Source organism: Corvus cornix, chromosome Z (assembly GCF_000738735.6).
Source record: "Corvus cornix cornix isolate S_Up_H32 chromosome Z, ASM73873v5, whole genome shotgun sequence".
NCBI lineage: Eukaryota > Metazoa > Chordata > Aves > Passeriformes > Corvidae > Corvus > Corvus cornix.
In genome coordinates this window covers 6,704,790-6,730,755 of record NC_046357.1, presented here as the reverse complement: position 1 = coordinate 6,730,755, position 25,966 = coordinate 6,704,790, and the positions used below count along the sequence as shown (strand labels likewise).

Below are 25,966 nucleotides of genomic sequence, written 5' to 3'. Positions count from 1 at the left end.
TGGAATGTTCAACTAGATTTGTCTTCAATGGATAAAGCTTGTGTCATTTATACATTTGTGGGGACTGTAGATAAATAGTTACAGAAACATAACACTATCACCTTAGGAACTAACTTACATTTTAAACACGATTTTTGTTTTTAACTTAACGGGTCCTCCCTCAGGCCCGTGAAAACCGATATCAACACTTCCCTGCTTCACGGACAGCCCGAAAGGCTTCCATGCCGTTCCTGTACCTCCGCCCCCGCTCTGACGATACGCCCGTGTTCCCACGAACACGGCATGGCCGCTCAGTGCCCGCGGCCGATCAGCGCCCGCGGCTCCTGCCCGGCCCCTCCGCCCCGCAGGCCGCGCCCTCAGCGCCGGCAGGCCGAGCTCGGCGGGCGGCGGGGGACACAGCGGGGGACATGGAGGGGACACGGCGGCGCCGCCACCCAGCTCTCTGGAGCCGCCCCGCGCCCCGAGACCCCCGCGGCCGCTCCCGCCGGGCCGCCCCGCCCGGGCGCCGCCGCCGCCCCGCCTGACGCGGCTCGTCTACCTGCGGCTCGGCCCCGGCGGCGCCGCGCTCCCGCCGCGGCCACAGGAAGCACGGCGGCGGCTCCGGGCGTGCCGGGCCGCGTAGTTCCCGGAGCGGCTGCGCCGAGGAAGCCGCCCGGGTGCTGTGGAGCGCAGGACTACGATTCCCAGGAAGCGGCGGGGCGGTGTGTCTGCCCTGGCTGCTAGGCGGGATCCTACCGTACGGACAAACGTGAGCCGAGTGCCGGGAAGAAAGGATTTGTTCTTGCTGGTGATGAGATGCTGCTAGTAAAAAAAAAAAAAAAAAGGGGGGGGGGGGGAAGGAGGATCACTCATCTGCTTGCATGCTTTTGCGGTCAGTGTGCTGACAAAATGCATACATGACCCTTGCCAAAATTAACCGAGCTGGTCTGCACGTGACTGGCTATAGGGTGATGTACCGTGGGCCTCCTGACCTGCTTAGCGAGGTATGAAACACTTGCTAAGCAAAGCACACTAAGCAGACCAAACAACAGGGACAATCTGCCAGCCAATACCTTTTAGAAAATCACTAGTTTAAATCATGGGTTGGATTTTTTTTGTTTTAGTTTGGTTATTTCTGAGTTTTTTGTTTGCTTGTTTGTTTTAATTTGGTACTACTTAAATCAAATTGAGATGATCCTTTTCATAGCTGAAACCCTGGTTAATATCAGAATCCAGGGATATTTATAGTTCATGCTTGGAAAAAACGCTGAATTGCAAGGAAGACAGCAGAGAGAGCTTCCCCATGTGACAATACTACAAAACAAGCTACAGACAAATCACCCCCTGTACTTCCTCTTCAAGTGAGGCCCAAAACAGAATATCGATAGCAGCAGGACTGCAGGACTGTTCTGCAAGAAAATTGCTGTGTAATTCAATTTCAGACTGCTGACGGAAATGAGGCAGCAGAGACTGAACACTGCTCATCATCCTGAAATCCAGCTGCACACAAGCTCATTGGGACCAAAACTCTTGCTTCTGTATCCAGAAAATTCACCATCTTTTGCCTCTAAGTCACTCTGAGAATCCAAGTGTATGTTGTGGGTTTTGGCCATTAGAAGATTTTGGTCGATGAGTCAAAAAGTCCATCCAGCTGCTATCACAGGAACTTGAAATGCAATGCTAACACTGTGTGCTGGTGCTACGAAAGTAAATTAAACTGAAACCCACAAAGGTAGATGTGTGTGAAGAACTTTTTTTCACCATGCAAACTTCTAGTCTTGCTCTCGCAAGCCTGTCTTCTGTGTCCTATTCTGTGAAAGATTTGCCTAAGTTACTACTATAGCAGGCAGATGATCTGTATTTCATTGCATTCTTGGTCACCCACTACTGTTCGCAAGTTACGCATAGGAAAAATGTTTTATTGTAAGAACTATAACCCTAGCAGAAATGTAGCGATTCTTCCTGCTCCCTCATGAAATCTGCTGCCACAGCTGACTTCACAAAAGGCAGTTCAGTCTCTGTCCTGCAGTGTTTGTGTTCTGGCTTTCTATTCTGATGACATATTACCTCCTGGGCAAAGAATGTCTCTTCCTACATGCTTGGACAGGGTCTAGAAAAATGGGAGCCTAAACTAATTTTGAAGCTCTTGGTAAATCTGTAAGACAAAGGGAATACTAAATCCAGCTCTTTAAGAAATTTCCATCTCATGCTATGTTGAATCTTCTTTTTACTGCCTTAAGGCATACTTTACTCTGTACTTGCAGATATAATTGTAATATGCAAATTCATAAAACTGAGGCATTATAGAACATTATAGTGGATGAATTAATAACCTTCCCCATTGTTGCAAACAGGGGCATGGTCACATAGCTAACAAACTTAGATGGATGTCGCATTCTGTTAGAGAAAACTCCAGGTTTTTTTCTGAAAGATACTGAAAATATGTCAGGATAGCATTTAAGATACAGAAACTATGTTACACTCAAAATCTTGTTTGTTGCCAAAGAGAAAGTAGACCTCCTATTTGACTAAGACAATAATTTGTTGAAAGTGTAACCAAAATTCTAGGGGGTCCAATCGTTATTAGTCCAGAGCTTTTACACAAAAAGAAAGAATAACGGGTTTTATGCACACATTTACTTCCTACCCCTGTTCCTGGTGCTATGCTCACACTTCTACAGCTGTTCTGGATCATAAGGTTGATGGTTTAATTCTTGGGCAGTGGTGAGAGGAGAGGACATTAAAGCAGATTGTCAGCATCTGGAGCCCATCTCTCAGCGGAATATGATGTTTACATTGCTGATTTCTTCCTTCTTTTAAGGGGTTGCACTTAGACTTGGGGTAAATTCTTACAGGTTTTTGTAAAATACTTCTATATGTTTTTCTGGTTAGCGGCAACTCCATATTATGTTTCGAAGTATTACATGAGATACTGTTTATGTGTGTTGGATAAAATTTTATTCTGTTTTTGCTCTAGGTGACTCTGCTTGAGTGGGGCTGGTTGGGTAAAATTACCTCAAGGGTAGTCTGTAAAAATCTTGTGCAACTTGTTCACTGCCACCATGGTTTACATTGAATTGTTAGCAGCCTTAGGGGGAAAAAAATTTAGCTCCCCAAAGAATCCTCTGAGTTGAAGAAATTAGTTACAATTACCATGTAATTTCTTGCTATTCACAAAATTTCATAGTTTGGCTTCTCCTGGTGTAGTGGAAAGTAATTTGGAGGCAGTAGGGAGTGTCCTACAGAGAGCAGAATCAAAGAAAAAAAATAACCTTCCAAGTCTATCTACTAGTTAGAGGCTGTGACATCTGATTGTAGTTAAAGTGACCCACCAGTGATTACAGATCTGCTACTATGACTGTATTCATAGTAGCTGCCCATGTCTACCATTAAAAGTATGAAGCTGTACGGAGTGCTGAACATGAAGTTACACCGGCAAAGCTGAGGAAATAGTAACCTGCTCATGGAAAGAAGGGGGAACAATCTGAAAGTTTTCAGTTTGGCTTAGATGTGTCAGAGTAGCACATCTGCCACTAATTTAATTTATGGAAATTTCTCAGGAGAACAGACACACTGCTGTTTTTCATTACGGTCATCCAAAACAGAGCTCCAGTACAATGCAAACAGAAGCCATTTTGGCTCCCAAAGCAGCTGACTCTGTTTCCTTGTTTAGACAAGAAGTAAAATGGTTACCACAGTGGGTGAAATTTGACTCGTGGGATTCCCTGCTAGTTTCAGGTGCTGCTTTGGGAACTCGTAAACAGGTTAATACACTTCCCACAGAGATGCTCCCACTGCAGATTCTTCATCCTTGGACATTATGTGTGTGAATACTTATTGAAAGCTGGTAACTCCCAGCATTAAGCACATCATACACACACACACACACACACACGTATACACACACATATATATAAAATCTAGTCGTGCAGGTTTAACATCACTGTGGGACAGAGAAGCTGGTTATGTCTCTTACTCACTTTGCACTCTAACCTGAGTCCTGTCTTGATGCTCCTGAAAAATGAGCAGCTACAAAGGGTAGGGCTTAATTGATGATGGCTAATGAGAAAATAACAAAAGCATTAGTTCAAAGTCCACTTTCCAAAATCTTCCAACTGCTGAAGGAATTTGCCTTGATGCTCAAAGCCCCTGCTAGACATTCACTGCAGAAATACGGATCCCGTGTCACCTCTCTACAATAGAAGGCATTAAAGTTCTTGAACAGACACACAACTTTTCAAATTGTTTTTCTGATGAGGAAAATCTGTTGAACATGGTGGAGCAGGTTAATGAGTTTTACCATGTTTATGAAATGACATAGGACATTCCTTAATGTTTTTATGAATAAGCATTGCTGTGTTATCTCACAGCATGAAGAGAGGTACAGAGAAGACACACACTGCACTGGTAGCTTGGAGACCCAAGCTGGAGTGCCAGACTACTTGTTACTAATTTTAGTAGATGCATTGAACTGATAGGAGTGGAACCCGTGTTCTCCTCCTCTCCAGCATCACGTCCTGAGCCAGGAATTCAGCTATCTTTCTTATCTATGACAAGTCTGGTAAAACAAAAACCAGCGGCAAAGAGTCATTCCTAAGTTTGAGCTGTCCGGGGAGGTTAAATCTGTTTCGTTTTGTTTTTTAAACATGTAACCTGCCTAACACAATTTAACCTTTTTTTTTCTTCTTTTTTTAATTCCAGCAAAAGCACATGTCCCGTTACTATTACACTAATGCTTGACAAAGGTGTCCGTAGTAAAACGTTCGCTGTGCCAGCTGCGGCTCGGCGGCTCCTGCCCCGCCAGCGCCGACAGCGCCATTCCCGGCCCCAGCGGCCGCACGTGAGGCGCCAGGGCGCGCCCGCGGAGCCCGGGCGGGCCGCGCGCCCATTGGCTGCCGGGCGCGACACGTGACGACGCGCCGGCAGCTGCACGTGTGGCCGCTTTGAGGGGTGTAGGCGCAGCCGCCATCTTCTTTTGGTGCGCAGTGTCGTGGATCGTGGGAAGGAGGTAGGAGAGGGGTTGGGCGCTGTCCTGCGGGAAGCGGGATGCTTTTCAACGGGAGCACCCCCGCCTCGTCCATCCCCACCAGCGCAGCGCCCGGGCCGGGCACGCGCATCCCCGCCTGCAGGCGTTGGCAGCGCCGTGTTGGCGAGTCTCGGCGCGGGGCGCCATTTTCTTTTCGTTTGCGGGACCCTCCGGAGCCTGGCGGGGGACGGGCGCTGATGTGTTCTGTTTCCTGCAGGCAGGTCTGGCAGGGCGCAGCATGTTTGAAGAAGACTGGAATGCGGAGATAGGGGACGAGGCGTTATTGCTATCCCTTGAGAAGGTAGGAGTGGGAATGGGGGGCAACTATGGCGATGTTTGCTTCTTTTCCCTTTCCTTTCTCCAGCCCATGTTCCTGCAACCTGTATTGCTGTTGGTTAGTGGTGTCCCCTGTTCAGTGATTTTTGCAAGTATGGTAGGCAGCCGTAGGAGTTCACTGTTACTGAGGAGTTTTTCTCTGCACTAGCAATTCGCTTGCTGCTGTTTTGTTAAGATATTAGTGCCTGTTTTATGCTTAAGTGGGCTTGATATGTTGGCTGTGTATAATGTGATTTTTGGTAACATTCAGGTGCAAACAGTATGCCACTTAGTATACTGAAATTCAATAAACTGGAGTAAGCAGAAGGATGTGAGAGTTTTAATTTCAGAAGGTGCAGAAGGCAACTTCTTTCAAACGCGTGACTTAGTAGCTGTGTTTGTATTTACTTATTTTGCTAGGCCTGAAGTCATCATGATGTTGTGCCTTTTTTTCTTTCTGCAGGTTAGCTTACTTGAGACACCAAATGACCCCTCATCTGTTTTCAGTCCAGGTGTAGATTCATCTGGTATGTGAAAGGCACTTTTGACTTTACTGATGTTTGGAAGAGTTGATCCCTTGGGCATTGTACAAGATTAAAGGAAAAGACAATGTTATTGTGCTATTTTCATGTGACCTCCATGGAATAGCAGCATCAAATTATATAGAGAGCATTATGAGTAGGCTTTCCGTTTGACTGTCAACCCTTCTTTATTTACTGCAGTTATGTAGTAATGTACAACTTCTAATGCGTCAAAGATTGCTTTGAATTTTAACTTAGTTCTTTTTTTTTTTATTATAGGTACTGATGAATTTGTGAACACACAGTGTCAACCAGTGAGTAGTTTTGGTAGAGGAAGAAATTTTGGAGCCACAGGTAACTTCCAGTAGTGGTTTTCATTCTAATGGCTAGTTGATTATGATACATTAAATTTTGCTGTTCACCAATTTCAATCAGCAGGCAGGTTCAACTCCATGAAAGTAGAGCTCTGTCGTGCATGACCATCATTCTGAATGTTCTCCTCTTCCTCTGTCTTTCCCTGGCTTTATATATTGAGCCTGATACCACATGGGATGGGATCAGCTTTCCTGGCTCTGTCCCATCCCATCTTGTGCTCCCTCTTTCCCTTTGCTGGTGAGGTGGGGTGAGGCATGGAAAAGGCCCCAACTCAGTGTGAGTACTGCTCAGCACTAACTGAAAACATCCTTGTATTATCAACACTTTCTGGCAAGTCCAAAGTACAGCCCCGTGCCAGCTGCTATGAAGGAAATTGACTCTATCCCAGTCAAACACAGCACAGTTTATTCTTTGAAAAAATTCTATACCATTTCTGCATCCTTTGGGTCGAACTGCATTATGATGGGGGAATGCTAGATTTGTTTGATGGAGGGCACTGATGACAAGCAGTTTTACTGTAGATTCTCCAGCAGCAATTGTCAAGTAACTCACAAGCTGTATTTAAGATCGATTGTATTTATAGGTACTTAGGATACTGTCATTTGCATGTGGGCCTTTAAGATGTAATTTTTGTATCTCTTTGGAACTGATGTGGAAAAGCCAAACTGACTGACATACTGGTAATAGACACCAAGCATTGGTGGAGAAGAAGCCACAGATGCTGTGCTAGGAGAACTTCATGGTGTCCTGTACCAGATGGTGCTCTTTGTCGTTACAATATGATAGAGCAGATGTTCAGCTGAAGAAAAAGGACTAAAGAGTAAATCATCACCTAAGCTGGTTGTTTGGATCTTAGACAGCGCCTAAAACTTAACAGTCTAAAATGTGGAATACCTTGTTTATGCATATGACTGTTTATTTCTTTTCTCTTCCCATCAGGAGAGTCACTAAGGAAAGGGATTAGAAGCAGAAATACACTACATACTTGTCTCTGCCAACTGAATAAGCAGTTCTGAGTAAAAAAAAAAAAATAGAATTTGATAGATCTGAAAGACATATTTTCAAGTCCTTGTTTCATAGCAGGCAGCAACTGGCATTGCCACCTTATTCTACAGTACCAGTTAAGAAAACTGTGAAGGGACAAGTGCTGTCAGTTGCCCTCAAACCAGAAGTCTGAATCAATCTGCATCCTTACAGAAGATTTGAAGTTAGTGGCTTGCTTAGCATATACGCATATAAAGTCAAATAGTTAAAAACCTAATGTTTGATTTACTTCTTGAAATTGTACAGAAGAGCAGTATTGTTATCTGTCAGACTTCTTGGCAAAAAGTACTCCCTGTCTTCATTTTTTTCATATGTTTAGGCAAATCGCTTAGTTATATTAAACTTTTATGTGGAGTCATGAAACAAGGACTGAGAAGAATAATTACCAGATATAAGACATTTGACCTGCACATCAAAATTAGGCAAACTTCAATTACTGTGTGCTATGCTGTACTGCAGGTTTTCAAGAAGGCAATGGAAGAGATGCTGTTACACAAAACAGAGGGTTTAAAGGATTTGGACAAAGTGAGAGTAAGTTTTTGTATTGACTTTGTATTGGTTTGTATGATGGCAGCATACACCAGTCATTCTTTGTGGCTTTGCTCGTTCTGTGAGAACTAGCAGTCAAGAGTGAAAGCTTTGAAATGGCTTCTGTTTGTCAGCCAGATAAAAGGCACTTGATCTGCTCATGCAGGAATGGGCAAGCTTACTTATCATGTGCTATGCTGTATTGCAGGTTTTCAAGAAAGAAACACTGTGGATGGTGCTAGTACACAAAGCAGAGGGTTTAAAGGATTTCGTGGTGGCTTTGGACGAGGTGAGAGTAAGTATGATGGTTTGGGTCTTTTTTTTCCACACTGAGTAGTTTGTATGGGTACAGCATATGTTTAGTAGATCTTCCTGGATTTGCTTGCTCCCTGAGAATTACCACTACAAGGGTGAAAGCCATGAAGTGGCTTCTGCTTTTCTGCCAGATAAATGGCATTTGTACACACAAAATTGAGCAAACTAGGTTATTTTGTCTTATGTTGTACTGCAGGTTTTCAAGAAGGTAACAGAGAAGATGCTATTACACAAAACAGAGGGTTTAAAGGATTTCATGCTGGCTTTGGACAAGGTGAGAGTAAGGTGTTTTTTGGTTTTTTTTATTGACTGGTTTGTATGATGGCAGCATACACCAGTCATTCTTTGTGGCTTTGCTTGTTCCGTGAGAACTAGCAGTCAAGAGTGAAAGCTTTGAAATGGCTTCTGTTTGTCAGCCAGATAAAAGGCACTTGATCTGCTCATGCAGGAATGGGCAAGCTTACTGTGTGCTATGCTGTATTGCAGGTTTTCAAGAAAGAAACACTGTGGATGGTGCTAGTACACAAAGCAGAGGGTTTAAAGGATTTTGTGGTGGCTTTGGACAAGGTAAGTATGATGGTTTGGGCCTTTTTTTCCCACACTGAGTAGTTTGTATGGGTACAGCATATGTTTAGTAACTCTTTCTGGATTTGCTTGCTCCCTGAGAACTGAGAACTCCTACTACTAGTTCTGTTCTTCAGCTGTATTGTGGAATATGAGTGATCTCTTCAAAAAACGAGTGTTACTGGGTATAGTACAGTATAGGTTGGAGTTAATGAAGTTGTTGTTGGGACTGTTGCACTGCAGATTTTTTTGGAGTAAGTAGCACTGGCTTTAGTTGTAGTATTTCATTATACTGATTTTATACCTTATATGCACTACACGTTTGTTACTTACAGGTGCTAAAGGTGGGCAGAGGGACTTACCTCAGTCTGGAACTCTTGACTCTAGAGAAAGAGGAACAGTCGCAGATGGTGCAGGTGAGACTTCTTAATAGCAGGGTCGAGCCATACAAATTTCCTTATTGGTGATAAATGACTAAGCAGTTCCTTCCTAATTCTGCCAAATATTGTCGTTTTTCTCCCTGTTAAGAACCTTCTGCAAATGTTAGGTATCTTGGTTGTATGCGTGCAAAAGACATGTTTGTAACTTGTTTGAATTTTAGTTATTTAATTTTCAAAGCTGTTGGTTACATAATTTTTTTTGTCTTGCTGCTACTGGTTCAGTTAATGCATGGTGAAGCAGAGGTGCTAACCCCAGAATTGAAAGTAAGCCTTAAAGAACTTGCCAAGTTTTACGAGTTGATCTAGACTTTTACCCTTCTTCTACACTCTGTAAGCAGAATTACTTTGTCAGTGCTAACAAGTAAGATGTATAGTTCTGACAAGCCACTTCTTCCTGATTTAACTTTATTTTAAAGGTGGGGGTTTTTTTTGTTGTCTGCTAGGGATTTTTCACCCATAGTCCTGCTGTATTCTTTTGCCACTGATGCTGCTGTACTTGGCTACGTGTATGTTGTCCTACCTAGAGCATAGTAATACATTATTCACAAAAGTACCATAATTCAAATTAGGAATGGGATTAAACCATTGGTAGATGGCTGATAATCTCCATGTAAGCACACCTTGTGTGATAATCATTAAAATATTTTTCATTGTAGAGAAGATGGCTAAATGGCTCTTTACTCAGAGGGTGAGTTCCAGTGAAACACTAGAACAGGCTCACCAGAGAGCTTGTGGATACCTCATCCCTGGAAGTGTTCAAGGCCACATTCAATGGAGCTTTGAGCAATGTGGTCTAGTGGAAGGCATCCATCCTGTGGCACGAGGGTTGGATGATCTTTAACATTCCTTCCAACTCAAACCATTCTGTGATCCAGTGATTATATATACATTTTGTGTATACATTTTCAGAAGCGATCCTTAATACCTGAAGAACAGTTGATTTGCCTCTATTTGACTTAGTTCAGCTCAGTTTTTTTAGATTTTTAGTTCAAATAATGATTTTTAGGAATTGAAGTGTTTATAGAGGCAACATGCTAGTGCTCAGTGGACATAGCTGCAACCTTCACACAGAATAGTAATTCCTTTTTCATGACCATAGTGTACTAGTGTCTTAGTGTACTAGTGACATAGTGTATTAGTGTGTTAAAAACTGTTCTGGGTATTGGTATGCAACAGTTGCACCTATCTGTATAGAATTTCATGTTGAAAGAGAATTCTTCAGAAAGAGTGATTTGTTGGCATGGGATGCATGTCCTTGTGCCATAAGAGCGTATGTCTGTCTGGATGATAAAGAAGCCTAATTTAATTTTTGTGAGTAGCTCTTGAAAGTGTGGTCCTTGAGTGAATGTGAGACATGAATGCTTTAGACGTCTGACTTCGTGTGTAGGTAAATTTTAGGTCTCGTAGTATAAAATTAAGTTCTGATAGAACGAACGTATGGAATTTTGTGCCTTCCTGAAAAAGGGAGGGAAATCCAAATGACATCTCACTGAACTTAACTTCAATAGCTCCATACTTAAAATAGTTTATTTTAACTTCTCTTTATATTGCTTGTGAACTTCTAAGTGTTTGTGTTCTTAAGGTCCAAAGGTGACTTACGTGCCCCCTCCTCCATCTGATGATGAACAAGCCATCTTTGCCCATTATCAGGCAGGAATGAATTTTGACAAGTACGATGAAAATGTTGTTGAAGTGTCAGGACTGGACCCTCCAGCAGCATTGATGGTTAGTGAACTGATTAATCTCACAGTTTATGTGAAGCATGATTTACCAGGGTGTGTAGTGGGTTTGATATTTGCAGCTAATGAAAATACTAATAAAAAATACTGCATCTTGCAGACAGTGTGATGGTGGAAGGAAGTGCTCCCCATTTGAAAGATAAAAATTTGAATTCACAGTAACACTAACAAAATGCATAAATGGTCCAGAGAAAGTAATACTGGATATATAGGAAGAAAAGTCATTAAATTGCAGAAGAATACCAGTTTAGATATTGGAAGAAAGAGATCATTGACTGCAGTTTCTGGGTAGGCTGGTATAGTTATCTTACTGAAGTCAGTTACCGGGGGATCTTGAAAAATGTAAATTAACACCTGTTGGGGTAGTATTTGTTTGGACAGAGAGGTGTTTTAAAGTAATTTCTAGCCCTGTTGTCCATGGCTGGAGTTCATTGTTTAACCTATAACTTTGGTTTTTATCTATACTGGGTGGCCAGTGTTTAAAAAGAAAAAAGCTCTTTTTAGGGAAAAGAATGAGAAGTGTAGAGGGGTTAGTAGTACCTGTGTTGAAAGAGTAAGATGCAGAGGTGTTCTCCCCATCCATCTTCTGAAAGGTGTTCTTGCTGAAGTCAAACTGATTTTTGTCACCTGTGTTGCTTATTGGTCCTGGCTAGGAACGTTGTTTTAGCAACCCTTACTGGTTTTAGCACAGAAGGCCATGTGTAGCTCCTGTGTGAAATGAAACCTCAGTGTCAGGGTTTTCATAGCTTGCTATGTGAGTTGATGTGCTTGAATCCAGGTGTATGGCTTCTGAGCAATTTTCTTGTAAGACTAGTAAGACCAGCTGAAAGCATTCACTGTCCTACCAACAATGTCATTGGAATGGCATGAGCAGATTTTAGAGACCTTTGGGGCTTTTACTTGTAGGAGCCTTGGCAATCTAAATGACTGGTGAGACTACCTCTAAAGTTAACACTCTTTAGTATTTGGATGTCTGTATCCTACAGTAAGCATTTTTGGGTTTTAAGCTTATACCTTCCATGATTGTGTAATAACTGTTAATTTTTTTTCTTACAGAGTTTTGCAGACACTAACATCTGTCATACTTTAACTGTGAACATTGCTAAAGCTGGATACTCTAAACCTACTCCAGTGCAGAAGTACAGCATTCCTATTATACTGGCAGGACGGGATTTAATGGCATGTGCCCAGACAGGATCAGGAAAAACTGTAAGCATTTTGTGCAGTATTCATTCTACTGAAAGTGTGTTACTGGACGCATTTGAGGGGATGCTTCGCTGTTTGGCATTTCAGATGCCTGGCTGCTTGTTGTCTCATAATTTCACTTGCACAGCAATGGCAGGTATCAGGCACAGATAAGGATGATGATAGGGTTGTCACATTTTGGGCTTTATTCTTTATTTCAGTAAACTAGTGTCTTGATACAACAGGCCATCCTTCAGAACTACAGCTGTGGATTCGGAAGTATAGGCAGGCATTCCTAGAAACTGCTGATGAGAAGACTCAGCAGTTGAAAGTAGGGATTTTTGTGTTGTGTGGGATTTTGTGGTTTTTTTTTTTTTTTTTTTTTTTTTTTTTTTTGTGAGGTTTTTTTTGTTTGGTTGGGGGTTTTTGTTTGTTTTTTATTTGGTGGGTTGTTTTCTGTTTTGTTGGGGCCTTTTTGTTTTCTTTTGGGGTTTTTTTTTGATTGTTTTTCTTTTGTGTGTGTGGATGAGTTTTGTATGTTTTTAGGTTTTTTTCAAACTTACGCCAGATTCTAACCATGTTGTGCAGGTTTGTCATACTTAGTTTGATGAAGTCTGATCTGCACCAGACTTGATTTTAGGTGATTCACTTTTAATCGTGGAACGGGGTTGAGAATTGATACTAAGTTGAAAGTTGTCTCAACTTTTTAAATCGTCTAATGTACCCAAACCTAGCCACTGACAGCTGGTGGATGGGAATGTTTGGTTATGAGGTGTAGCTTTTTGCTGTTCAGTGTGGAATCCTGGTTTTGTTTTAATGTAGCTTACTAGTTACTTCTTTTGAAAGACTTCTTCCCTTTGCAGAAAGGGAAGTATCCAAAACCTATGCTCTAAATACTTAGTCTGAATGCTTTTGGGACGGCTGTGCAGATGTGGTTTTGTGGGTAGCTAGTCTTACTTGGAAGTAAGTGTGCTGGTGTGGTGCAGCTGTGTTGCAAACTGATCTGCTGTTTTAGTAATCTGGAGAATGTTAGTACATGGTTACTTTACAGACCTACTGATGATAACCTATAGCTTTTAAGTACACATTAAGGATGGTTTTGATCTTGGTTTACTTAATTACCAGGGTATATCATCAGTGTATGGAACCGTATGGAAAGTTAGCCACTGCACGATTGTATTCCTGTGTTACTAGACTGTTAAGATCCAGAGAGATACTTACATACTATTTAACAAGGAGAAAAAAGCTTAAATGTTCTCTTGTAGGTTCAGGTCAATCGTTTTGTAGTCTGATTTCCTTTATCATTGTGTGCACTGTCATTCAAGCTTTAAGATTGATATGCAGGTTTTAATGGGACTGATTAAAGCTTTTAAGACTTAAACAGCACAAATACTACTGTGGTTTTTTTTTCCCCCAGGCAGCCTTTCTTGTACCAGTTGTGGCCCAAATGATGAGGGATGGTGTAACTGCCAGTAGCTTTAAAGAGCAGCAAGAACCGGAATGTATTATTACTGCCCCAACTAGAGAACTGATAAATCAGATCTTCCTAGAAGCAAGAAAATTTGTGTATGGGTAAGTTTTTGCACTGTTGCCTGGTATTGATTATTACTTTGCTTGAATCAGCAGTGCTTTGTTTTTTTCATAAGTACTTGCAAATATTTTTGTGCCAATCAAATTGCAAACATTTGAATTTAGATTGTAATGAGTTCACATTATAATACTGGCTAGCAAGTTTCTTACTATATGACTAGGGTTTTAAGTGCCTAATCTTCCTGATACTGGGGTGGATGAGTGCCTGAATGGAAGGCTTACTCCAGCTTGAAGAGGAGATAAGTATTCAGCTTGTCACTGATGAGAAAATTTCTTAAATTTCTTAGAAGTAGTGTTAAGCGCATTGTCCTGTCTGACCATCCGGGAGCCACTCTAGCAGTCATTCTGACGCCGCCAGGAGGGACTTCAACTGCTGGGACTGAAGTCCCTTTGCAGCAGGTGGCTCTAGTGAGCTGCTGGCTGCCCTACTTGACTTTTTACGCACACCGCTCAGAGAGTCAGATGAGGCTTCCTCACTGACTCGACCCCAGGTTTCCCATAGCAGAATCTCAGACCTCCGTTTCCTTCAAGTAATTTCATTGTTGTGCAGCAATGTGTAACAGCTCGAGCAGGATGTCTCCTGAAGGGACCCCTGAACAACAGAATCACTGGGCTTTTATATGGTCACAGTTTATGTACCTAATATTCTGAGGTCTTTTTACTGAGTTATTTGCTCCTGCGGAGTCTGAGTGTTAGGTCACCTAGTGATGCAGGTCCCTGTGCCCTTTGTTAAGCAAAGGGTCAGCTCCAGTTCATGATCTTTTGCCTGGGCTCCAGCCATTTCCTGCCACTCAGAGGGAGGTCAGTCTGTAGCTTGCACTGCTGCACACTGAGCTACCTGCACTAGATGTATTCAATATGAAGAAACTACTAGCTTGCCTTTTGCAATTTATACTTGCTTTACTTTCATCTTTGCAGAATGGAGGTGGATGTTAACGGGTTTTAGTTAACTTTCAGTGATGGTTTCTAATGACTCTTGCTTCCCTGTGTTTCTGGTCTTGGACAGACACATCACAGCTCAAAGAAACTCTTTGAGCTTTCAAAACAGAGCAAAAGGTTTAAACTTGTTTTTAAGTCCTTGAGTATTGTGGGAGAGTACATTTGTACTAGATTTGTCATTAATGTTTTCACTATTAAGTAATAGGTTTTACCACTGTACAGAAGAGAACTAAATCTATTGTATGTAACAGTTCGTTACTGTTTGGAGGTGGAATGCAGAACATCATCGCTGCAAAATCTGGTGGGATAAATTGTACTTGCTTTTGTTCAAGCAGCTTACACTTGGAGGCTGGCTGTCCTCAGGAGGAGTGATCATGTTATTGAATGATCAATAACTAAGGATGTTATTAAGAACAGCTTCTTAATCTCTAAATCTGTTATAACTTTGTAGCTGATTCTGTTCATTATGCTATTTTAAACTAGATACAGATGATTTTGCCATAAAATAACGTTTCAGTCCAGAACTTTCTGCTACAGCTGGCCTGCAGTAAAAATGAGAACGAGTTAGTGTCAAGATGTGAATATGTAGTGTCTAAAGAATAGCATGCTTATTGATCAGTTCAGATTTATGATCTTAGGCTCTTTAATTTGCAAATAGGAATATGAAATACATATATTAATAGTGGGTAAATATTGAAATTGTAGGATTCCAGAGGGAATTTCTATTCTTGACTAAAGTTTTCTGAAAAGTTTTGATTAACTTCGGTAAAAATTTACCAGGCTTATCTGATCACCATTGTTGCATATGAAGCTGAATTAGTATCTTCAGGAAAAGACCATTTGAATTTGGGTGTGAAAATACTCCTAGCATGCATGTTAAAATCTTAGCAGAAGGTTATAAAGATGAGTTTGTAAACATGCTTCAGTGCTGCATATGGTGGTTCTTGCTTAGAGAAGGGGTTTTCTGCAGAAGAGTATCTGATACAGCTCTACTTGGTAGATCTAACCAAAAAGCCTGCTGGGAAGAACAGTGAGTAGTATAGTCTTTGAATGGATTTGCTCTCTAATCCTTGAGTCACACACTGTATGGCCAGTGTGATTAGCTGCTTTACAAAGATTCCATACATGTATTTTTTTGTTTTGCCCTTTTAAGGTCTGCAGAGTTTACTTCTGAAGCTCTAGAGGCGTATGTGGTGGTGGTTCTGGTTTTTCTGAGTATGCTGTATAAAAAGGGACAAAGTCTTTATACCATTTTGGCTGTTACTGTTAGTAGGTCTCAGTTGAAGGGAGAGGGGAGAATGCAGGTGAAATCAAGTGTTTGTTCCTAGCAAGCCACTTGGGCAGCCTCTGTTACATAGTGTGAGGGTGAACTTTAAGCTTACTTTGAGTGAGTTTCTGGTTTTGAGTTCTCTTTTTGGACCAAGCTGTATGCTGAAGGAGTTAAACCACTCTTTAGCTCTTACTATTTTTTTGAATTTTCATGAAACAATACTGTTTGCATACTTACAAAATTAATCCAAATTTTCTTCTACATAATAGAACTTGTATAAGGCCTGTTGTGATCTATGGAGGTACACAAACAGGCTATTCGATTCGTCAGATAAAGCTAGGCTGTAATATACTTTGTGCCACTCCAGGAAGGCTTCTAGACATCATTGGAAGAGGAAAGGTAAGATCTTAACACTTCATCTAAATTCCCTAAATACTTTTACCTAAAAGATAAAGTACCATCTTTCATTCTTTAAAATCACTAGAAACAGATTGGTGTTCAGTGGATCTATCAGTATGCTGCCTTTGTACAGGCACTGAAATACAAGTGAGGTTTTCTTCTATCTAAATTCCCATGATGGTTTTTGAAGGAGTAGCCTGAGTCTAGATCCCTTCTGTTCCTTTCAGAGTCAGCTGGAAAATATCAGTCTAAATCAAAGTGGCTGCAGTGGTCATGGCAATAAAATTTTATAGCTTAAATACATGGAACAGCTTCTCTTAGTTCTTGTGGCATATTCCATGGTAGATGTTCACTTGATGTCCTGTTTGTTTTGCTACAATGGCTTTTTGTCTATCTGGAACTATATTTTCATACTGATTCAAAATACAAAAAGTCCAGGTTATATAATACTTTATTTGAATTTTTATTTTCCCAGTCATTGTAAATTCGTATTGAAATTGCTGCGTGTTACAGTGGTGACTCAGTGATGTTCACTGAACAAACGAGGTTTGGAAAAGTGCTTCTTGGTGATAAACTGGAGATTAGTTTTCTGCAGTTGTCAGGCTTTCACTAAAAGTGATAGTCTTGGTCAGCAACAGTGAAGTTGTGATAGTCTTAATAATGCTTTCTGACATAATTGTTTTTCAGAAAAAAAAAATTTTTTGAGAATGTTTAAGGGTTACATGAGAGAACCTTTCTAAAACTCAAGGCATAATTCCAAAATAGGTGGGCTGAATTATAGTTGATCTCTAGGCTCTGTGTTTACATTGCTGAACCAAGTTCTGAAGCACTGTGGTGTGTGCCTACTGCTAGAATTAGTGCAGATTAAAAGGTTGAGTAGAGGTTGAGGTGTGAACAAATCATAATACTTCCATTTTTTATTAACTTGAAAGAAATAAGTAAAAGATGGATTTTGGCAATTAGGATATTTTTAAAGTGTATACTGTCAGTGAACCAGTAGTGTTTTTCTTTGACTGAAATACTTGCAGATTGGCTTGCATAATGTGAAATACTTGGTGCTAGATGAAGCAGACCGCATGCTTGATATGGGTTTTGGCGCAGATATGAAGAAGCTGGTATCTTTCCCAGACATGCCACAAAAAGAAAAACGCCAAACCCTAATGTTCAGTGCTACTTTTCCTGAAGAAGTTCAGAGGTGAGTAGAATAAAAATAGAAATATATCTGAAGATGTACTCGTATAGAACTAAATATCTGGGGAGTTAAGAACACTCCTAATTTTAAAAAGCTTATAATCTTACTTGAAGATACTGAAAGCTATGATATTAACATTCCTTGCTTGACTGAAGCAGGGACTCTAAAACATTAATGGCTTAATTTAGGTGAGAACTCCAAAGTAATTTAGAAAGTGGTCTGAAGGCTTTTAAATTCCACTTCTGCAGAAGTCCTCATGTTCCTCTTTTTGGTTTCTTGTTCCTCCCCCATCACATCTGTGCAAGCTGAAAACCAGTGATGCTGCCATTTCACCAGCACTGATGGCACTGTCTTTGGCTAATGAGACATACCAATTATTGCTCAACTTACCAGTGTTTGATACACAGTTCTTATTTATGTAGATAATTGGTATTTATTTTCAGTAGTTTTAAAGTGTCCAGATGTGGGTTTACAATACATCTTACGTATTTACTACTTATTACCTTTAAAGTCTTCTTTCTTAAGGGAGCAGTCTTCAACAGATGGTAGTATGGTTGCTGAGTAACAGAACAAAACAACTAATTCCCTGCATGCGGATGGAAACTATTTAGTATTTCTTCTGCTTTTCAAGACACCAGCATCTGAATACTCATTGTCAAATCAGAAGAGTCTAAACTTCAGTTGGAGCAGTACAAATAATTTTGGTGACTCTTGCAGAGATTACAAAGTGTGTTGGTACTTCCGTGAGTCAAATCCTGACAACTTATTTCCATCTTCAAAAAGTCTGAAAGATCTTTTTTGAGGCAGGGAGAAAATACTTTTCTGTAGTTGACTCTCCTGAATGAAAGAGGGGAGTGGGCTGTTTTCTTCTGTTAGTCAAGTAGTGCTGACTACTGATGTGGAAATGTATCACCTTTCTTAAAGCAGGACTTGCCTGTTGTGGCTTTGCTTCCTTGTCAAGACTTTTTTCATAGGTTCTTTGTATGGAAAAATAATCTTGTAGTGAATTAATAATGATATTGCTTGCTCAGCTGGGAATCAAGAATTCAAATGATACTGTACACAAGTATAGTTTGTGTTCATTCCATGTGTTTACTTGTTTCTGCAGGAATGTGGTCTCACTTTGCAATGTATCCTGGGAAGAGACCAGGCATGTGTATCTCCCTGTAAGATACACAGAGTGCTCTGATTTGCTGAGGTTTTGGGTTTGAAAGAAGAATCTGGGTCCCTTGGTCTCTAGGTCTGTTTTTATCACTGTGATTTTGCCCAGGCTTTTGTTATGTCCTTTTGTTGCACTTGTTGGGATGAATCAAGAGTAGTCTAACTACCAGCATCTGAAAGGAGGAGATTCCTTGAACTGTGAAAGACATTTATGGTCTGCTGCTGTTTAATGAAAAAAGATGTACCTTTCTACTGTCAGTCCTGCAGGATTTACAAGTGCTGGTGGAAGACTTCAGAAACCTGAGTGCTTACATCATGGTTTGGAACTGCATAATAACATTAGAATCATAGGAGCATTTAGGTTGGAAAAGATCCTTAAGCTGATTAAGTCTAACCGTTAACCCAGAACCAGCAAGTCAACCACTAAACCAGTGCCCCCAGGTGCCACATCTGCACATCTTTTAAGTACCTTCTGTGGTGGTGATTCCACTGCTTTCCAGGCCAGCCTGGTCCAATGCTTGACATCTCTTTCAGTGAAGATTTTTTTTCCTAACAGCCAGTCTAAGCCTCCCCTGGTGCAACTTTGAGGCTGTTTTTTCTTGCCCCTGTTCTTGTAACCTTTTGAAACTGAAATGCCTAAAGGTAGTTTTTGCATTTTAGAGTGTGAAAACTCTTCTTTTCTGGAGTCATTTCATTACTGGATTTAATGCTTTTCTGGTGCTGAAGTCAGGAAAGCTAATGATTTCCCATACTCTGCTACCGGGAGGGCTTTAAACAGTATTATTATTTTGGTAGTATTGGACAAGGTGCTTTCTTTGGTCCTCTTGGGTTCAGATAGTCCTGCATTTCTGTTCAGTGAATATAATCAGATCTAATTTTAACATAGTGCTTGGTTTTATACCTGGATTTGTTTCTGCTATTATATAGACCTTTGATCTGATAGTTGTATCTCTTTCTGTACATGTGAGTTGAGAGAACCATGCATTTTTCTAGTTGACTGGAGAACTTCAGTTTAGTGTGTGAGGCTTTTATCTCCCACTAAAAGGCTGTGGTTTAATCCCAGCTGGCAGCTAAGTACTGTACAGCTGCTCACCCTGGAAGGCTACTCCAAGATCTCCCTGAAACCTTCCTGTCCCCAGGCTGAACAACCCCACCTCTTGTCAGTCTGTCTTCCTAGGAGAGGTGCTTCAGCCCTGTTACCAGGTTAGTGGCCTCCATGAACTCATTCCAGGAGGTCCACATCTTTCTTATACTGGAGACCCCAGAGCTGAACAAAGGTGGAGTCTCACAGTATCAGAGTAGAGGGCCATAATCCCCTCCCTTGCCCTGCTGGCCACATTGCTTTTGGTGCAGCCCAAGGTGCAGTTGGCTTTCTGGGCTGCAAGTGCACCTTGCTGGGTCATGTTCAGCCTCTCATCCACCAGCCACCCCCAAGTCTTTCCCTCCAGGTCTAATCTTGATCCATTGTCTGTCCAGCCTGTACCTGTCCTGTCCTATCAGCCTGTGTAAAAGGTTTCTCTCCCTCTTTTTGATAAACCCCCTTTAGGTACTAGAAGGCTGCAATAAGGTTATTCCAGGCTGAATGGCCCCCACTCCTCAACTCTTAGCTTGTCTTCAGAGGAGAGGGACTCCAGCCCTCCGATCATCATTGTGGCCTCTGTGCATCCTCTCTGGCATGTCTGTCTTGGGTTGAAGAAGTCACAGCTGGATGCAGTACTCCAGCTGGGATCTTAAAAAAGCAGAGGTAGAGTCCCTTAACCTGCTGGTCATGTATCATGCAGCCCAGGATGTGTTTTGTGTTCTGGACTGAAACAATGCAGACTCTCCTGGCTTTTTAAAAAATGTACATAAGACTACTTGTACTGTTCCTCACAAGATGGAGGATAAAATTATTTGTTGTAAGTGTTGCTTAAACATAAATGAAAACATGTGATTTTAAAGCAAAAATAATTGCGTAGTATGTTTCACGTTGCTCAATTTTGTCTCTTTTTCAGGCTAGCTGGTGAATTTTTGAAAACTGATTTTTTATTTGTTGTTGTCGGACGTGTGGGTGGAGCATGCAGTGATGTTCAGCAAAGTATTCTTCAAGTTCCTCAGTATTTCAAGAGGACTAAACTGCTAGAAGTTCTACACAGCATAGGTAACTTTCCTTAATGCCAGTTGTTTACCAGGGAAGTCAAAATTGCTTGATTTTAAACTTGTGTTTAAAAGGTTTCAAAGGTTCTATGATTTTATTGTCTGTTACATACTTTACAAGACGGTTGACGAAGCTTGAAGCAGAACTTGGAGAATTGCAGGTTTTTAGGCATATTTCTTCAGGGATATTTCATAGAATCACAGGATAGTTTGGGTTGGAAGGGACTTGTAAATGTCATTGAATTTAGTCTAATGCCCAGTAAATGCCAGTGACTCATCTCTAGTACTAGCAGACAACCTTCCTAGATGGTTTTCTACTTTATATGGTCGGTTACAATACTTCAGCATCTGGGGGTATTACCTCAAGATTATAGGTGTATTAAAATTACTGTGTGAATGTTTGGGCCTGTATTTTTTTAGTGTCTGGGATTTTTCCATTTTTATTCTGTATGTCTTAAGTTTTAGTGCTGAAGACTGAATGTGCGTTGGGAATTAAAAAATTCTGTGGAATCTTGCTGTTCAGTGCTCAGGATAATATGCTGCCTTTAGCCACATTCTGTAGAAAGGGAATGCCTGCTTGTCTCAGGGAACAATGTTTGTTTCCTCCTTTTATTGGGGTAAACAGAATGTGTGTGTCTTCACTCAGTTTCCATATTGATCTAGAAATTGATAGATTGGATTTAATTAGCTCAGAATAGGGTATTCATTACAGTCATACTTTGAAGACTTTACTCAAAATGTCTGCCTGTATTAAGTGTTGATATCTGTAGGTAAGTGCAGCTCTAAGTGGTGAAAGTGCATCATGTTTCAAACTGCAGTGGCTTTAAACTTCTGTTCACCATAGGTAATGAACGAACCCTGGTCTTTGTGGACACAAAGAAAAAAGCAGACTTCATTGCATGCTTTCTTTGTCAAGAAAACATACCAGCCACTAGTATCCATGGGTAAGTATTTTTAAAATGAAAGTGACCTAATAACTGTGTCTTTTAAAAGAAGCTTTTCCTGAGAACTCAAATGTTTGGCCGTATCTGTGTAGTTTAGCTTGCCATGTGTTCTGACAGACATCATAATATCAAGGTTGAAGAAGGGCTAAAGTTGTCTTAGCATGCAGATGCAGGATGTTTGTGTGTATCCCGTGGCTGTTGGATTTATAGGTGTGTGAAAGCCACACAGCTTTGGAGAAGATCTGGCCTTCCATTCCTGGCGAGTCTTTATTGCTAACCTACAACTCCCTTGTGTGGGAGGAGGGTCTTAATACATTTCTGTTGAATTATTGTACTGTGAGTTGAAGTATACTTACATAGAGAATAACTAGTTCAATGGAAGCTGTTAAACTGTAATGAATGTTACTGGTTTCTGATTCGCTTTACCTTTTTGAGTTGAAGTTAGGACGGTTACTCTTCGCTGGAGTAGTGGTCGTACCAGGCTTCACTATATATCTCATGTTGAGATCCTAAAGAGCACTGTTTAGCTTTCTAATTTATTTTTGTATTTGGACAATAAAGAACATGAGTGAAGTTCTGACCCAGTAGTTAAGTACTGGATAATCTGTAAATATTCTTTAAACAGGCAAATGCCACAGCAAATCTAGTTTTCTTGTCATGATGATAAACAAAAAGACAAGTTCTGTACTGTTGACTGGCCACACTTTTTAGTATATTTGAAAAATGGCCTATGCAGGAGTCTAGGTAGACTTTGTCTTTGCTGTACTGGCTCCCTGCTACAGAGCTGTAGGAAAAGCACTTGTAATCAATTAAGCAAGTGGATTTTCTTAGAGAGGCAGTGAGTTTGATGCGTAATTAACTCCAGTTCTTTTAAATACCCTCAATTTCTCTAGAGACCTAAATTAAAACAGTTCCTTGGTCTTGCTTCTCCTTAGTTAAAAATTCAGAAAACCTAAACTGGCAGCCTGTGAGTTGTTTAGGTCTGGTTTTGTTTTTGTCCCCACCAAGAGCTTCTGTCCATGAAACATGGCATTTAAATTGTATTTTAAATAATGCTGTAGGTTTTTGGAGACATCCATTCTAACCCTTGCTTTCTTTGTAGAGATAGAGAACAGAGAGAGAGAGAAATAGCTCTTCAGGATTTTCGCTCTGGAAAATGTCCGGTTCTTGTGGCAACCTCAGTGGCAGCAAGAGGTCTGGACATTGAAAGCGTTCAGCATGTTATTAATTTTGATCTTCCTTCCACCATTGAGGAGTATGTACACCGAATTGGGCGAACTGGTCGTTGTGGAAATATAGGGAAAGCAGTTGGCTTCTTTGATAACAATTCAGATGGTCATCTTGCACAACCTCTAGTTAAAGTGCTTTCAGATGTAAGTTTCAAATCTTAGTGCTTAACTTCTTCTGTTCTTTTAGATTTCACTTGAATGTACTGAGCACCTGTTACATCTTTGGTACAGTTACAGAACTCTTAATCTGAATTGGTAAAGCAGTCAGTCTCTGAATTGATTTTCCTAATTGTATAGGCTCAGCAGGAAGTTCCTTTTTGGTTGACAGAAGTTGCTTTTGAGGCTAAAGGGGGACGACTCCCAGTTAATACCCAAAAGGTAGGTCTGGAAATTAAAAAGTCTTGACTATTAGAACTTCATCTGAGTTTAAAACTGTCTTCATTGGTATATATCCAGAGTAATGCCGCTGAAACTGTTTTGAGTGTAATTGTAACTTTTCTTAGTTGTGTATCTTAAAAGAATTCAGTATTACTGAAACTAATTTCAGACAAGTTGCTTGACTTGGACTCTTACAGTGTGGCCTCTTACTTAGCTGCCTTACTCTTGATCTATAAAATCAGGATTACTCTGGAAGAAAACATTCATGCAAGCATACACAAAAGCTGTAGCTCAGAAATTTCTCTACTGCACATGTAGGATGGGAGCAAATAGTTGCTGATTATACCGTTACTGCTTGTTATGAATCACCCATTCAAATAACTCATTTGACTGAAAACTTCAGCTAATTATAGCTGGATAAATGCCCCAATCTGGTCTGTGTCAAAATTATTCTTAATGTCTGTGATAGGGAGAAGCCTTCTAGTCTCTTAGTGTTGCTAATTTTAGGATTTAAATTCTGTGCGTACTCCTATTTGAAAGCATTTCCTTCCTTCATGTCTTGATTCCATAACAACTTTATCATATCTCAGTTGCTTTCAAATGTTATAAATGTACTTTCTTTGAGACCATAGTAGAAATAATTGCTCTGACTGCTTACACAGTGTCTGGAAGTTTCAGTTCAAGCTCTGACTTTCCTTTCATTATTTATCTTTTCCCATACCATAATTACTGAAAGCATAGGGTGGTTTGGGTGTTTCTACCTGGCTGGCTAGTTCCCTTATTAGATCTGAATCATTTTTTTGGGGGGTTTTCATGAGATCTCAGTTACACAAACCTTGCTTCCTTCTCACACTTGCATCCTCACATTATAGCTGTTGTGTATGTTTGCCTGAACCTTTTCTTGCAGAGTAAGTTTTGACTCAGTGGATCTTTCTTTTATATTCCAGTTCAAGGATGCTTTATTTTTGCTTTTTTATTAGATTGCTTTCAAAGGTGGATCTCACTAGATTGCTTCCAAATGCACATCTCCAGCCTTTGTGTAGTGTCTCCCAGCATTTCATGAAATCCATCATTTCTAGGTCCAAGTCTGTCCATATCCTTTACAACCTCTGAGTTACCAAATCTGACCGTGACTCTTTGTCCAGAATAGAGTAGATTTTCAGGTGAAATCTGTCTGCTTGCATTGGGAATACTGCCCTTAATATTACATACATATAGTGCACCAACTCTTTTGAGTTGGAGATCACGAGGTTCTAGTTCTTATGACACCTTCTCATGTCAGTCTGACAGAAACTCTGCATTTTTAGTCAGCCCAGTTTTTTATGGAAAGGCCGTTTGATAATCAAATGATGAATTTGAAAGAGGAGTCTTCGGAGGATCTTACCTGTTCATTTTGAGGCAGTCTTAGAGATCACTGAGCTTTATTCTTTTTCCAGGGGAAAAGGATTTTATTGGGAAGGTAATGCAGACAGTCAGTCTTAGATATGTAGTGGAGATGGAAATTTTTTTCCCCACAATTTTATGAACTGATTTGTGTTAGGTAAGAAAAGAAGTTGGGATGTGAACTGTGGGAAGTGTTATTCCAACACTTGATAAAATCTGAGGTTGATTAAGCTGCAGTAATTGTACAACAGGGTCAAAAACCCTTGTGCTACAGGAGGTTAATGATTAAAACTTTCTATTTATTTATTTAAAAGCAGCGTTCTGATTACATTGAGATAGATGCATGCAGAAAGCTAAAATTGTTTTGTGGTGACTTACCATTAAATGATTGAGTGTTAATAATTCTAAACTAGGACCTGTTGTGTTTCCTAGAATTACAGAGGCAGAGGCAACATGAACGCAGGAGAAGTAAAGATGGAGTGTTCTGCAAGAGAATTTGAGTCATGGGATTAAACTACTTTATACCAAACTAGTTTGTATTTTGTTGTGCTGTAAGTGGAATGTTGCATGAGAAGATAATCTTGTGAAGGCCTAGTTTGGGAAAGAGCTTTATGTAAGGGTTCGTCTAAACCTTGTTCCTTTTTTTGTAACATGTCAGTTAAAAAGTTTGAATCTTGTGTTATGATGATTTAAGGACTGTTAAACAGCTCTTAAGCAGTTAATAAAAGTTTGAGAAGTGCACTTTGATTGTTGGCTGTGTATCACCTGTATGTCATTGCAGTTTCATTAGCTGGTATTACTTTGACATGCGTGGAATATTTCCATCTGCATATGGAACTAAAGGTCAGTGGCTACACCCACAGTTTAGTGAAAATACGTGCTTTTTACAGAGCCGTCCTCAGAGAAGGATGGAATCCTGTATCGCATCTAGTAGAGTATTTTTAGCTTTGACTGACATAAATACGCTTCTGCTATCTCTTGCAGAAATGTTTGCTTTAGAACAAGCTTAGTGCCTTATATCCTGAAATTTTTCAGGGCTTGCAGAAGCTATAGGAGGTAAGCAGTCATTAATAGTTTTAGGTTTCTGTCAAGTTGCTTTTTCCTTGAAGTTGTTTTTTCCTTATCAATACAGTGTGCTACAAAGATGTGTATCATTGGGTCCCAAAGAAAAGGGCAAGGTCATTATATTTTGTAGTATCTTGCACAGCTGAACAAGCTTACAAGCTTCTCTTCTATTTAGCGCAAAGTGCTGAGATCTGTTTCTTGTACAGTCTTCCCAATCAATCCAGAGAAATAATACATACAACCTCTGCT

General features: G+C 40.5%; 2 protein-coding genes across 6 annotated transcripts in view; one reads left to right on the top strand and one right to left on the bottom strand.

Annotated features, from left to right (window-relative positions):
• The window catches only part of SLC38A9 (solute carrier family 38 member 9), a 49,137-nt gene extending 48,501 nt beyond the window's left edge, over window positions 1-636 (bottom strand). Inside the window, exon 1 of one of the 3 annotated variants that reach the window (XM_039567202.1) lies at window positions 539-636. The gene's annotated coding sequence lies outside the window, so the exon portion shown is untranslated. Of the gene's footprint in view, window positions 1-118; window positions 326-538 lie in introns of those variants that run through there. The other 2 variants (XM_039567201.1, XM_010395275.4) reach the window with 2 other exon arrangements.
• A 4,241-nt stretch (window positions 637-4,877) lies between these two features.
• On the top strand, window positions 4,878-25,399 carry DDX4 (DEAD-box helicase 4). Of its 3 annotated transcripts, none has more exons than XM_039567109.1 (19): window positions 4,878-4,987; window positions 5,223-5,306; window positions 5,784-5,847; window positions 6,121-6,195; window positions 7,720-7,791; window positions 7,997-8,077; window positions 8,300-8,377; window positions 8,590-8,670; window positions 9,003-9,083; window positions 10,690-10,832; window positions 11,903-12,055; window positions 13,449-13,603; window positions 16,100-16,229; window positions 17,258-17,424; window positions 20,577-20,722; window positions 21,563-21,662; window positions 22,765-23,035; window positions 23,189-23,269; window positions 25,085-25,399. In XM_039567109.1, the coding sequence occupies exons 2-19, from the start codon at window positions 5,244-5,246 to the stop codon at window positions 25,163-25,165; spliced, it is 2,022 nt and encodes a 673-aa protein (XP_039423043.1). In that variant the 5' UTR covers window positions 4,878-4,987; window positions 5,223-5,243; the 3' UTR covers window positions 25,166-25,399. The 3 variants fall into 3 exon arrangements, with proteins under 3 accessions (XP_039423043.1, XP_039423041.1, XP_039423042.1); XM_039567107.1 differs by having other exon boundaries at window positions 7,997-8,083; XM_039567108.1 differs by lacking the exon at window positions 4,878-4,987 and having other exon boundaries at window positions 4,997-5,306; window positions 7,997-8,083.
• Window positions 25,400-25,966: the final 567 nt, after the last annotated feature.

Bases quoted from the DNA above. Each gene is read 5' to 3' on its own strand.
- DDX4 (XM_039567107.1), top strand. From the start codon at position 5,244: ATGTTTGAAGAAGACTGGAATGCGGAGATAGGGGACGAGGCGTTATTG. The intron at 16,230-17,257 runs GTAAGATCTTAA...AAATACTTGCAG, and splicing joins ACATCATTGGAAGAGGAAAG to ATTGGCTTGCATAATGTGAA. The intron at 20,723-21,562 runs GTAACTTTCCTT...TGTTCACCATAG, and splicing joins AGAAGTTCTACACAGCATAG to GTAATGAACGAACCCTGGTC.